The 13,116-nt window shown below is 46.5% G+C and overlaps 1 protein-coding gene across 1 annotated transcript in view; it reads right to left on the reverse strand.

Annotated features, from left to right (window-relative positions):
* The window catches only part of ZEB2 (zinc finger E-box binding homeobox 2), a 128,883-nt gene extending 122,532 nt beyond the window's left edge, over nucleotides 1-6,351 (reverse strand). The window contains exon 1 of the mRNA XM_080799671.1: nucleotides 6,248-6,351. Coding sequence (XP_080655797.1) covers nucleotides 6,248-6,320 — 73 coding nt within the window. The 5' untranslated portion in view covers nucleotides 6,321-6,351. The remainder of the gene's footprint in view (nucleotides 1-6,247) is intronic.
* Nucleotides 6,352-13,116: the final 6,765 nt, after the last annotated feature.

Raw genomic sequence — 13,116 nt, forward strand, 5'->3', positions numbered from 1 at the left:
GACACAAGAGTTAGTATTTTCTCTCCTTTTGGACCACACGCGAAATTAGACTAACTTCTAATAACTGTATTACCTTAATGAACCAGCAAGGCACCATCTGAACTGTGAAATCTTTCTTTTTTAAGCAGATGTATTCATGTGTGATACATATATGCATAATATGAAGGGGAGAACTGAATGAAGAGAAAAGCCAAAAGCACACACATGGATGGCTTTTCCTCTCACTTTTCTCAGAGGAAACACAAGACAACACACACACACACACACACACGCACACACACATAGTATAAAAACAGTACAGAACACCTTAAAACGAAATTCTTTATTTACTTTGTAACTACTAGTTACAATTTTCCTGAGAGTTTTCACTCTGACAGGACTGTCACCCAAGATAAAAGTATTTGGCACATAGCTATTAAGGCAAAGACTTCCATAGAGTCTGCTGAATATTACTGCTTTCCTTTTAAAAAATGCTTGATGAGGAAATACTTGGATCTTACTTTTTAAAAGTTTACACTCCCCACAGCCCAAATAGTCATTCAATAGATTTTCCAAGTGGTAAGCTGATGCTGTTGGTATAAACAGAGCTATGTAAATATATACAAAATTCACAAATCACAGCAAACATACAAATAATAGGGAGGTGCCTAGATGTTTCAAGGCTTAAAAATGAAAAGGAAAATCACATTTCATCTTCTGATTGGTAAAGAAAGAAAAGAAATAGGGAGGGGGGTAAAGGCTATATTTATTGGTTTTAAATCATCCTTCCCTTTGCTCTGAATAATTTTTTTTTCAACCTTCACATCTTGGCTAAAAAGCATATTTGGGCTTATGTTAACATCTGCTTTTGTGGTGACATTTAATTCTGTATATTTTCAACTAGTGTTTCTGCATCACAGATTTTCCTCCTTTATCTCTTTGCTCTAAAAAGACAACCAAAGAGCAATCAAAAAGGTGTCTGACTTGGCCATTCAGACAATTGCCCCCTTGTGGGAATGCGGGAATGAATGGTACAGTGGACACCCCAGCACCATTGACGTTATAAACATGTAAATGAAACACATTAGGGCAGACAATCAATTGTCTGTGAGCATTGCAAACCTGCACTCCCTCTCTCTGTGACAGGCACAAAATAGTGTCTACCTTGGGAAGCCACGGTGCTGGAGAGGAAAAGGACAAAGAGTTCCCTTTCACACAGAAGAAAATGCACCTTAAAAGCCTTGGAAGAATGCAGATGACAAAAACTGTTGTAAGGAAAAGAATCTCCCACATCTTGGAATAAACGCGGCTCTGCTAGAGAGCTAGCAACACTGTCCTCTCCTACCTTCAGGGTAGACATACATTTCTCCAAGGAAATATTCTTAATACGGCATTAGGGTCTTTGATAACCTCTTGGAATTTTCTTTACTTTGAGCAAATTAAGCAAGCAAGCAAGCAGCATCGGATACATATGACATAGCAGTTTAGCAGGGAACTTTACTCTTGGCTTTATTCGTGTTTGGAAATAAATGCTTAAAGACGTGAATTTATTTTTATTTGGCAACAGAGTAACGACGTAAAGTTTAAAATCCTTAGCTCACCCTTACCCCTGGTGGAGCGTCACACTATGGATGCCAGCAGGCTAGTGGCTCTGTTACGAAGGAAGGCATGTTCTACCCCAATTGACTTAAGTTTTTCCAAACCGAAATAAAACAAATAGATCAGTCTAGATACATAGCCCCCAGTCTTATGTGTGTGCAGCGTGACGAAACTTGCAGAAGATCTCCACAGAGAGAAAAGGATGGAGATGGATATCTTTGGAGCGCCCTCAGAACTGGTACCTGCCACACAAACTGCCTCTGAGAGCTTTGAGAATCAGCAAAACGGGCTCCCTATAAACTCACCAACTTTATGAAGAGAGCTACTTGTAAAAGATTTCTCCACTTGCAAAGAGAACCAAGTCTGAAGCGAGTGTAATCCGAAGGCAACTTCCCTGCCTCAGTGTATACTAAGGGGCTCTGACTCTGGGCTGCACCATCCCAACTTCACCTCTCAGAGAGGAGAGGCAGGAGTCACATCCTTCAGAAGGGGCAGAATGCATTTCTTTTCCTTTTTATTTAAGCATCTCTGAAACGGAAGCAACTTCTCCGTCCTGTCCTCCGCTGCCTCTAAGCATCATCACCAGCGCCTCCACTCCCTTTAAGGAAGTGGTAAGGAGAGAGGGCTTATCTTAAAAAAGGATAATCATTTCTGCTCATCTGATTGTTTCTCCTCTAGGGTCCAAAGCCCTGAAAACATCCAACTTTATCCATTTTCTTTACCACTGGAAGTCAGGGACCAAAGGCATTTGTAAAAATCTTCCCCACTCCCCCCCACACAATCCCCAACCCTTTAGCTGAAAGTTTGAAGAAAAATCAAATTTAACTTTTCTTTCTTTCTTCCATTTCCTTTTCCCCTCCACTCCTAATTCAGTTTTCCTTTAAAAGACAACTTCATTCCCTTTTCTGAAACACGCAGTCTCCGGATTTGATTTTTGTTACAACCTGCATGTTTGTGTGCGATTTTTCAGAGGCTGATGCTGGAAGGCAGTGGGCTGGGGAGGCTGGCTCATCTTCCCAGGCTCCACAGGAGGCAGGAGGGAAGCAGGAGCATCCCCAGGAGCCAGAGCCCAAATCAAGGGCTAAAGCAACAAACTTTGCAAGTTACAACTGGGCTGCCAGTGGCAGGCAACAGCCGGGCATCTCCTGCTCCAAGTGTTCATTTCTGACTCCAAGGCTGTGTGGAGATAGTGGGGTATAATCAGGGGACTGAAGAAGGGGGGCTGGGTTTTCCCCCTCCTCTCCAGCTTCAGTGAAAGTGTTACAAAGTGAGTCAGGCGACTGAAGATCATCTGACTGAACTTTCTTGAAACCGACACACATTCTTGTCTGCCTGCAACTTGCTTTTTGCCTCCTTCCCCCTCACCCCTCTCCCCCTTTCCTCCTGCACATCTTACTTTCTGGGAAGAGATTTCATCCTTTCCATGTGGGGGAAAGGAGACTGTCAGCTATGGATTAACTTGGCCCTGGCACTGTCTTTACCAAGCATCTTGCTGGCCTGAGAATCTTGAAGGCTGGATTTTAGATTCTTGTTTCTCTCTTTGCACATTTATTTCCCTCAAACTGCCTCCTTCTCCATTGCTTTTTAATAATGGTGTACAGCATCATCTTCTCACCCACATTCTTGACCAGCCTTTCAAACACACACACACACACACACAACTGCTTTACATGTTTTTCTTCTTGTCGCCTTCATCTATGTATATGTTGTTGACTTCATTAAAATTATATAACGTGCCATTCTAGTTTCCTGGATGACCATCCTTTTTTTTCCTTGCAGCTTCTTACTTCTGTGATTAGTATTGCCATTATTCCTTTCCAGGAATTTCTATATGATTTTGATAAGCATCGTCATATTTAGTGTTATCAGCAAAGACACAAGCTCAAAAGTGACATCTTTTCCATGAATCCAGGAAAGAAGAAAAATCCACTCAGTTCAGATAAATCCTGGCAATCCCCAAAGGGAAAGGCATTGGATATGTGCTTGATGAGAAAGAAAATGAAAAAGGGGGGAGAAAACTCTTCTACCTGCTTCTCAAAACCAGGGCATTGCTCAGTAAGATTAAACCCGAAGAAAAGCACTGACAAGTAACCAATTCACAGCCTGTTTTTCACAGATTATTTAGAAAAAGAGACAGGTAATAGTCAAAGTTAGAGAAGCTGTAAGCAACGGACAGGCTTGCTGTTAAGTGTGCAAGGTCTGAGGTAAATGTCTTAAAATGTGCAATTCAACTTTCCATTTCGGAGTGTTGAGGCTTCTCCCAAGTTAGTGGCTGGGCGGAGGGAAAATGGTTGCAGTGTCCATGGCTGAGCACCTCCCTGGCACTGTTTCACCTGCGAAGCCCCCAGCAGGCCTCCCTTTCGACCAACCCCACCCCTTAGGGTTCCCAGGAAGCTTGGAGCTTTCTATTTCCCCAGATCTGGGCTCTGGCCTGACCTCACTGCGGGGGCCAGGCTGGTCATCGGTGGCAAAATCCCAAAGGGGGTAGGAGGAGGCAGGAAAGCAGAAACAAACATTCTAAATAGTCTCTTCTGCAAAAGAACACTTCTGGGAACCTTGCTTTATATCTCTTTCTCTTCTCTCTCTCTCTCTCTCTCTCAAAAAATGACTGTTTAACATAAGGGGAAAAAAAAGCCTCCTTGACACAAAGCTTTTGTTATCCAGTTGATCAGCACCGTGCTTTAGATACTTGTAAGAGGGGGAAAAAAGCCCCACAACAGACATTGATTTTAGAAAATCAATAACCAACATTTAATAAAAGGAACAGAGGAAACACAAGAGAGGAGAGGGGGACATTAGGTATAATTTTAGTGTCTACTAAATTACCCAGAAATGGAGAAGGGGAGGTCTCCTGTGTAAGGACCACCTTAAATAATGCCAGAAACCAGAATGAAGAAAAAAATTAAATTAAGAGAGAGACACAGAGAGACAGGGACAGAGAGAGGGAGAGAGAGAGAGAGAGGAGAGACTGACTTAAAAAGAGGCAGCCTCAACTGGATCTTGGGGAAGGAGCTCGGAATATATTATCGTACTTGTTTTCTCCCCCCCCCTTTTTTTGTAATACTAAGCCAAGCAAATAGATCAAAGGCAGCACAAAGGGAAAAGGCAGGATAACGTAACGAACAGTTTCTGACCAAAATTCCTCTTCACTCCCCCATATGGCTCGACACCTCTACCACAACAAGCAAAAGATACACACACACACACACACACCCCACACACAACCTAGAGAGACAGAGAGAGAAGCATCACTTGTCTCTAATCAAAATTCTCTCTTCTTTGTGTTTTCTCTCTCTCCAGCACCCCACACTGCGCCCACAACCGCCCCCTCCCTGTGCCGCGCAGCTCCGGGGCAGGCCGGGGGCGCGCACAATTGTCCTCTCTAGAGGAAAGTTGCTCCAAGTGGGCCGGGCGGTCCCCGCGAGGTGCGGGCTGTGTTTGCGGGAGGCCGGAGGCCGGGCCGGCGCCGCGTCCCCACGTCCAGCTCAGGAGCGTCAACGCGGCCCCGTGCCGGGTGATCAAGCTGAGACCGAGGGGAGCGAGAAGTTTCCTTTCCCAGTCTGAGCTGGCGCTAGTTCGCTTGTTTGTTTTGGGGGGTTGGTTTTTCTTTTTAAACTCAGTATCCTCTGTCAGCTCCCCCCAGCACCCTCTCTGGTCCCCAGCTCTCTCCCCTCCCCCAGGCGCCTTCTGCGCTCTTGCCAATCACTTTTCTCTTTTATTCCCACGATTTTGTTGGGGGTAATACCTGGGGGGGGGTCGATCTCTCTCTGTCTCTCTGTTTCTCTTTCCTTTCCTTCACCCCTTCTCTGCCTGTCTCCAAGATAGACCTTATTAACAGTCACCCTTTTAATCTCCCACCTCTGGTCTGTGTGTCCCCCTCGCACCCCCATCTCCTTCCTCCTTCCTGACTCAGCTTGAATAACGGGCTCCTCCTGACCATGTAGAAACTGCCCAGAAAAGTCTCCCCGCTCTCTTCGACCCCTCCAGTCCCCGACGTGGGGCTAGAGCCCGCTGGAGAGGAGCCACCCACCCCCGAGCCCGCACGGACCCTGCCGGACCCCGTGCAGGGCCGGCCGAGTCCCTCCCACCCAAGGTCCGGGCGCGCCCGGCCGGGCCCCGCTGCCCGCGGACCGTTACTTGGCGTACGGAGCGGCGGCGGCGAGACTCCGGCAAGAAACTTTAAGCCTTGCGGAGGCACAGCCCCAGGCCCCCTCTCCCGCCCTCGCAGTTCCTCTGCCACCCCCGCCCCCGCCCCGGGATCCTACACGACCTGGCGACCGGGCCCCCGCCCTACCCTTGCCGGACACTCCCGCAGCCCGGCCGGGGACCCGGCGGACCGGGCGCTAGCGGAGCGAGAGGCGGAGGCAGCGGGAGGGCGGAGGCGGGGGCGCAAGGGGGCGGCGTGGGTGGGGGCGCGGGGCCCCCGCCGGACCCCGGCGCTCGGAGCCCCTCGGCGCCCCCCGCTCACTTTGCCCGGCACTTCCCCAACTCCCTGGGTCCAGTCGCCGCGCGCGCCGGGCTCCGGCGCCGGCCACGGAGAGAGGCTCGCCCGCGAGCCCTGGGCGCCGCCGCCGCCGCCGCCTCGGTTCCCTTTCCCTTTCCCCCTCCTTCTCCCTGGGTCTCGAGCCGCGGAGTGGCCCGGAAAAGTTTAGTTCGGGCCGCTTCTTACCGTTTTTCCTCCTGGGATTGGCTTGTTTGCGCCTCTTGCACCGGGGGCCATCCGCCATGATCGGCTGCTTCATTGATAAGAGCGGATCAGATGGCAGTTCGCATGGACTCGGCGCCCTGCTTCGGCAGCACGCAGGCTCGATCTAGCAACCAAACACAGCGACAATGTGGGCATCGCCCGCGCCCATTGAAACGCGCGCGGGCCGCCCAGGGGAGCCGGGCCAGGGCCCCGGCGAGCACCCATCCGCGCCCCCCAACGCCAAAGCGAAACTTCGGCGGCCCCCTCCCCGCCCCCTACCCCCCAGCCTTGGCCCCGAGGCGCTTTGTGTTTGTTACTGTTTGGTGTGTTGCACCCGCGAGGGGATCAGAGAGACAAGAATTACATCTTCAAAATGAGTCATAACTCCTGACCGTATGAGGGAATGCACACGGCGGTACAGTAAGGCTGCTTGACTCAGGGCTAGGCGGACCCTTTCCTCGGAAAAGTCCTCAGCCCGGCTCGGGAACTTGGGGTGAGGCGAGGCTTTCTTTCACTCTCATCTTGTCGCACCCCACCCCCCCACAACCCCATTCCCCAGAGGAAACAAACAAACAAACAACGCGAAACAGCCCCCGATGAAGCACACTCGGGCAAATTGATAATAGTAATTATAGGAAGCCCACTCGCCCCGCGCCCCCTCCCCTCCCCTTTCGGAGTTTATCGAGGCACTGTCTCTACCTCCCCCCCGTCCCCCGCCCCCAAATTAAGATTTCCCGTTTCACGCCGAAATAAGAAGTATAATTATAAGCCTCTTTGGACACTGTCGCTTCCCACCCCCCCACCTCCCCCCCTCCACTTTGACAATATTTACTTAAGTATTTTCCCCCACCTCATTCACACACATGCTCCCCTACACTGGTTCTCTTAAATAGTTCCAGTAGAAAAAATTTTTTATCCCCTCAAGAAAGGAAAGAGAAAGTCCAACCGCTACGGCAACACTTTTAAGCTCTACTAAATGATCGTATCCTTTCTGGCTTCCAAACTTTTGTACCTAAAAATCGAGAGAGGCGCTGCATTTTTTCAGCTGAAACTGTCAAAACTTGGAGAAGGGGAACCTCGGAGGCAGGCAGGAGAGGAGGAGAATCCCGAAACTCGGTGGAGGTTGGGAAGATGCTGTGCCTCGAGGATTAGTTTAAACAGGGGCTATAAAAGATGTAACAGATGCAAACTGTAACACAAGGGCCATTAACCCTTTCTCTGCCGAGCACACTCAGTCCCCACGCCCCGCACCTATTGTCTCGTGTGCTAGAAGCTTTGCAGAAAACCTGGAAAGTGAGTATCAGTTTCCACACATTTGCTGAGAGGGGTGGGGGGTGTGCATAGAGAAGGGGAAGTGGATGATTTAGAAAGCACCTTGAATTTAACGTAGGCATAGTGGGTGACTTTTAAGTTTGACACATTTTGTCATTTTTTGGCTCTCCTATTGATTGGAAATTGTTGGGAAAAATCCTGAAATAAGGAAATGGTCACACAAGCGTTTGGGATGAAACAGCTGGCCTGTCTGTATTCATGCTGAGACTTACACATGATTGCATATAAATACATGTTTAATAAAGTAAGCTGCTAGTTTTATGAGCATGTGTGTGTGTGAGGGAGAGACAGGGCATTTGTGCTGTAAACTTTATCTTTGCCTGTTATTTCTAACTCTGGAGTTAGTAATCTTGCCTTCATCATTATAGGGGGAGCATGTAAAATATATAAGTAGGTGGGAGATAAACACATTTATGTTAGCCGGGCACATCACTGTTCCTGGGAACTCCAGCTATCTCTCTTGACTTTTCAGTGCCAAAGTATGGAATGGGATATGTGTGTGCATGTGTCTCCTGTTAAATCCATGTCTATAATACTTTGCCATTTAAAATACAATTTCAAAAGTTACCCTCAATTTAAAACTCTGATATCCTGACAGCAGCTTTCTTCCCAGCTGTAGTGGACCCCCCCCCCCACACACACTTTGGTAAACGACTCAAGTTCCATGAGGACTTTCACTTCTTTATTTATCATCACAGAAGTGAGGTGTTACTTCACATACATACACACACAAAGAATAAAATAAAGAAATGAAACTCGCTAAGCAGACAAAAACAGGCAACTTTCTGCTTAGAAAACAGCCTTCTCCTGTGGGAGAGGATGCACTGCCATATCTAAGAGAAAGACTTGCCCCTGAATTTGGTAGGTTTGTATCGATCAAGTTTTGTAATTATTAACAGGTATTTGCCAAGTTTTAATTGCTGAATACAATGAATTGGAACTAGATGCAAAAATAGAGCAGAATCTCTCCCCTTGAAGAGTTTCCATTCCACCATGTAGTTCTCAATAAAACTTTTCCTAGGCTAGGTAGCAAAAGGCACCTTTGGTTACCTGAATGGACAGGTACAGGGCAAATTATCTGGGTAAGGAAAGAGGAGAGAAAAGGAAGGAGAGAGAGCGGGAGTGCCAGAGAAATCAAAGAAGTCACTCTTGGGAAAAGCTTGCCATAAAGGAGCTAAACCCACCTGAAATTCCTTCCCACAGACACTCCTTCTCACTTCAGACTCACATCCCCACTTAAAAGGAGAAAAATCATAAAAGGACGGTGGGGGATGACCATACCAAAAAGGAATAAAAAGAGAGAAAAGGGGAAAAAAAAACCTACCTGCGAAGTCTTGTTTGTAGTTTTGGCCAGAAATGGTGAGAAGAAAAAGCATGAAGAAGCCGCGAAGTGTGGGGGAGAAAAAGGTGGAAGCGAAGAAACAGCTCCCGGAGCAAACTGTACAAAACCTCGCCAAGAGTGTCGGGAGGCAGGACCGTTATTCCTGCGGAGCAGGTTAGAACTGATCTCTTTCGGCCACTCCAGGAAACACAAACCTGGGGACGGACTGACGTGTTACGCCTCTTCTAATGACATTTTTTTCTTTTTCTTTTCTGTAGGAGAGAGAGGAGAGACCCTGAAACACGCGCCACCTATCTTTGTGGGGAGGGATAATTGAAGCGCCCTGAGCGTGAGCATCATGTGAAAACGTGATCGCCAAGTTTCTCTCTGGGAAAGGATCTGGGATAGATTATACCTTGAAGTCTCCGCAAACGCTTTAGTGGAAGAAATGAAATTCCACCTCCCTCCCTTCCTCTCTCCCTCCCTCTCGCCTCCCTCCCTCCCTCCCTTCTCCACGCCCCCCCCCCCCCCCCCCCGTCAAGCCTTTGGCATCATTATCCTCATCACTAAATCCTACAGAGTACAGGGCGGAAAACGGTGCACACCATTCACAGAACTGGAGAACTCTTAGGGGCGAAAGTTAAAGGGAAAGATCCCGGGTCCTCAATCCTTATCGCCTCTTCTTATACAGATATTTCTAATGACCAGATTTGAGATGCACATTAAGTTGTGTGGATTTCTCAGCACGTCTTCTGGAACTAAATTCTTTGCCCTTTTTCTTATTTATTTATTTTTTTTCTTTTTAGATGGCAGAGCCAGAAAAAAAAAAAAAAGCTGCATGTGAACTGCCTCTTAGGGTGTGTGTGTTGGGGTGTGTGTATGATGAATTTCTGGATTAGATCCCAATACTAAAAAGTAGTTTGGCATTTTAAAAAAGGGTCTCTAAGTAAATTAACATAGAGCGCTGGGTTGACTGATCTCTGAATCCCTCTACATCTCACAGAGACCTCACTACAAAGTGAGGGAATGTGTGTAGGAGGAAAAGGAGAAAGGCCATAGAGGAACTTAGCAGGGAAGGAAGAGCATAATATTAAACGGTATGGGGTCTAAGTTTTGGAATATATATTTTTTTGATATTGCAATTAAAGTAAAATTAAAAAGAAAAGACTCCACCTTTGCTCTGAAGGGATTGGTTATGTAAATATGGAAGGGATTTCCTGGAGAATACAGCTTTCTACTGTATGGTTAATTAAATAATCACTCAAAAGCTTCCAACGTGACGCTTCTGTCGTAATCCAATCAGGTTACATAGGTCCTAAACAAGAAAGATATTTTCCACATCTGGAAGTCAGCAATTTAGCAAGTACTGCACATTATTAACCAATTCAGAGCCCACTTCCCAGGGGAATTTTTTTTGAAGTTTAAGTGTTCTTAACCAATGCTCTGCTGTTTTGTTAATCAAAAAGCTGGTTTACACTGCACGTAATTGGAACTAATATAGAAGTAAATAAAGACAGCCAAATTTGAGGATGCTGAGCACAGGCATTTATCGGAAAAGGAAGAAATCTCTTAGTCTCCAATGGTTCAGGCTCAATTTCTTAAAGAACTGTGAGACTTTTTTCTTTCTTTCTTTTTTTTTTTTTTTAGGAGTGAAAGTGCTTGAGAACCTCAGAACACAAACTTCCAGTCCCACAGCCTTTGGACTTCTAGCAAAGGTAAAGGTGGAGGTGTTAAAGAGGACTAAACAACCTCACGCCAGCTTTTCTGCTTTAATATTGTTAGTGTCACAGCCCCCTGTTTTCAGTCTGATGAAATCTGAAACAAATAATACCCTGATCCAACACCAGACTTTTACTTATATTAAGATAAACTGCTTTGAATTGTGCTTTGAATGTGTGCCTAAAGCAAGACTTTGAATTCAGGAGTCACTTGCAATTGTACTCAGAGAGGAGGGGAAAGCCACCACATGGGTAGTCACATCCATACTCCCAGAGGTGTATGCCTTTGTATTTTATATGGGGGGGGGGGGGCAATAGCTATCCAGCATGACCACAGCCACTTCTTACTTTAAGTTGCAAACAAGTAAATTTTCACAGTTGTTTACAGACTCACCTCTCTCCCAACTTGAGTATTACAATGAGAATAACTAGATAAATTAATCTTCTTCCCCACCCCATTACAGATAATTTACCTATAGAAGAGGAGCATTCAAGATCATCAGTCTAAAAGTTAATTATAAAAAAGAAAAATTAATGATTTCCAATATGGGTAAGACATATTTTAAATGTTATGTTTTACATTACTTGTAATAGTACATACTAAATATATGCATGATTTATCAAATTCCTCCTCTGAGATTTCTATTGTTAATGTCCTTTTTTCTTCCTCTTCCCACTTTTCCCTCCTTTTCATTAAAAAAAAAAATGGAATCCAGCTTTCTCTAGAAGTTTCCTTTTCAGTCTCCCCACTTCCATTCCCATGCAAGAAGGATCCCATTCATTGCAAAGAGTGATTCCAGTCAAGATCCCACTCACTACGTTAGCCCAGGTAGTCATTGGATGGTTACAGTCGCAGACACTCTTAGCAAAACCTCAGGTCAAAGGGTCCAAGGGAAGGGCTAACAAATCACTTGTCTTTATTATGTATATTAGTGTCAGGTTACTTAGGATCTGGCTTGAGAGAGAGAGAGAGAGAGAGAGACTCGAGTATTTCCATTAAAAACACCTAATCATCTGATTGCTCTGGGCTCAGTAATTGTTGAAGTGGCAGGAGGCAGCCCCAACACTTAGGACTGAGAGTTCCGACTTTCGAGTTATTTGATTTGGGGTTAAAAAAAAAAGCAATCTTTCAGGTTCCCATTAAGGTGTATGTTTGGATGATGGCAAGGGAAGGGTCTCTGAGAGGGGTGAGCGCGCACGTAGGTTGCCCCCCGCCCCTGCCTGGCACGCCCCTGGCACTCTGCTCCTCATTTGACCGAGAGTTCCCACCAAAGCAGAGGCGGTGAGATCGGAGGAAGCCGAGTATAAATTTGTTCCGAACACTCCCTTAGTCCGAAGGCCAGGTCGGGGACAATGAGGATCGTAGGATCAGCGGGATGCATGAGCGCAGGGCGCAGGGAAAAGTCGAGAGAGGACTGGTGCTTTCGGCTCCTCACACAGCAAAAACAAGTCCTGCAAATGAATCGCTCCTTCCCGATCTTTCTTCCCCATTAATAATCCATTTCGAGATTAGCGCAGACGAAGGGGATTAAAACAACAGATACAAGTAACTGTGAAATGATATTGCAATCGACATTGGAGGGAGAAAAAAAATTCTTTAGGATTTCTTTCAGTAAAATAAACTGCCTCCCTCAGGATTCCCTCCACCCAGGCAGGGTAAGAAGATGCACTTTTGTTTTCCAATTTCCTTCAGCCAGGATCTGGTGCCTGTCCCCCCATTCACCTCTCAATCTGTCAATTTCTCCAACTTTCACAGCAGTTCGCCCTCCCCCCTTCCCCCACCCCTCGCGCCAGCCCCCAGCTCCGCTTGCCGGCCCAGAAGCCCGAAGAGATACAATGTTTCTGCCCTTGAACACGCAGGCTGTAGAAGGAATTCGAATTTGGCCCAGCTAGTGAATATTTTTTTATAGCAAATTCTGTTTATTTTGTACCATGTGGAGAAAATAATAAAAAAAAAAAAGGAACGTATTCTCGTTTTGAAACGGAATTGATCTTTCATCTAGAGGAATTATTTCAATCCTGTGTTGTTACGCAGGAGGTGGGCAACTTCTTTTAGAGTTGCAAGCAAAGGGTGATAAGGGAGACCCCTGGATTGGGGTGTGTGTGGAGGGGGTGGGGGGCGGCAGGGGTCCAAGTCAAGCCAAACGGTTTTCTCACGTGCAAACTTGCAATCCAATCCATTCGGAGTTGAGCCTAGGATAGGAGGGGAAAATCTATTTAAAAAAAAAAAATCAGGAGCATCTCTCTGAGAAACCCTCTTAAACAAAATCAAAACAGGACTAGAGAACCTCAGACCGACCCTAACATCCCTGCTGTGAGGCCCGCGGGCTGTGGAATCACGCACGTCACCTGGCCCCAGCAGGGCTGCCAGCTGAGGGGTTCTTTTTATTTTATTTTCCTTTATTTTTTGAAGTTAAGGCTGAATCTGGGCTTCAGTGCTTTTCCCAACGTCTCCACTGACAGGAACCAGCAAACTTCAG

This window comes from Martes martes (genome assembly GCF_963455335.1).
Source record: "Martes martes genome assembly, chromosome: 3".
Taxonomy (NCBI): Eukaryota; Metazoa; Chordata; class Mammalia; order Carnivora; family Mustelidae; genus Martes; species Martes martes.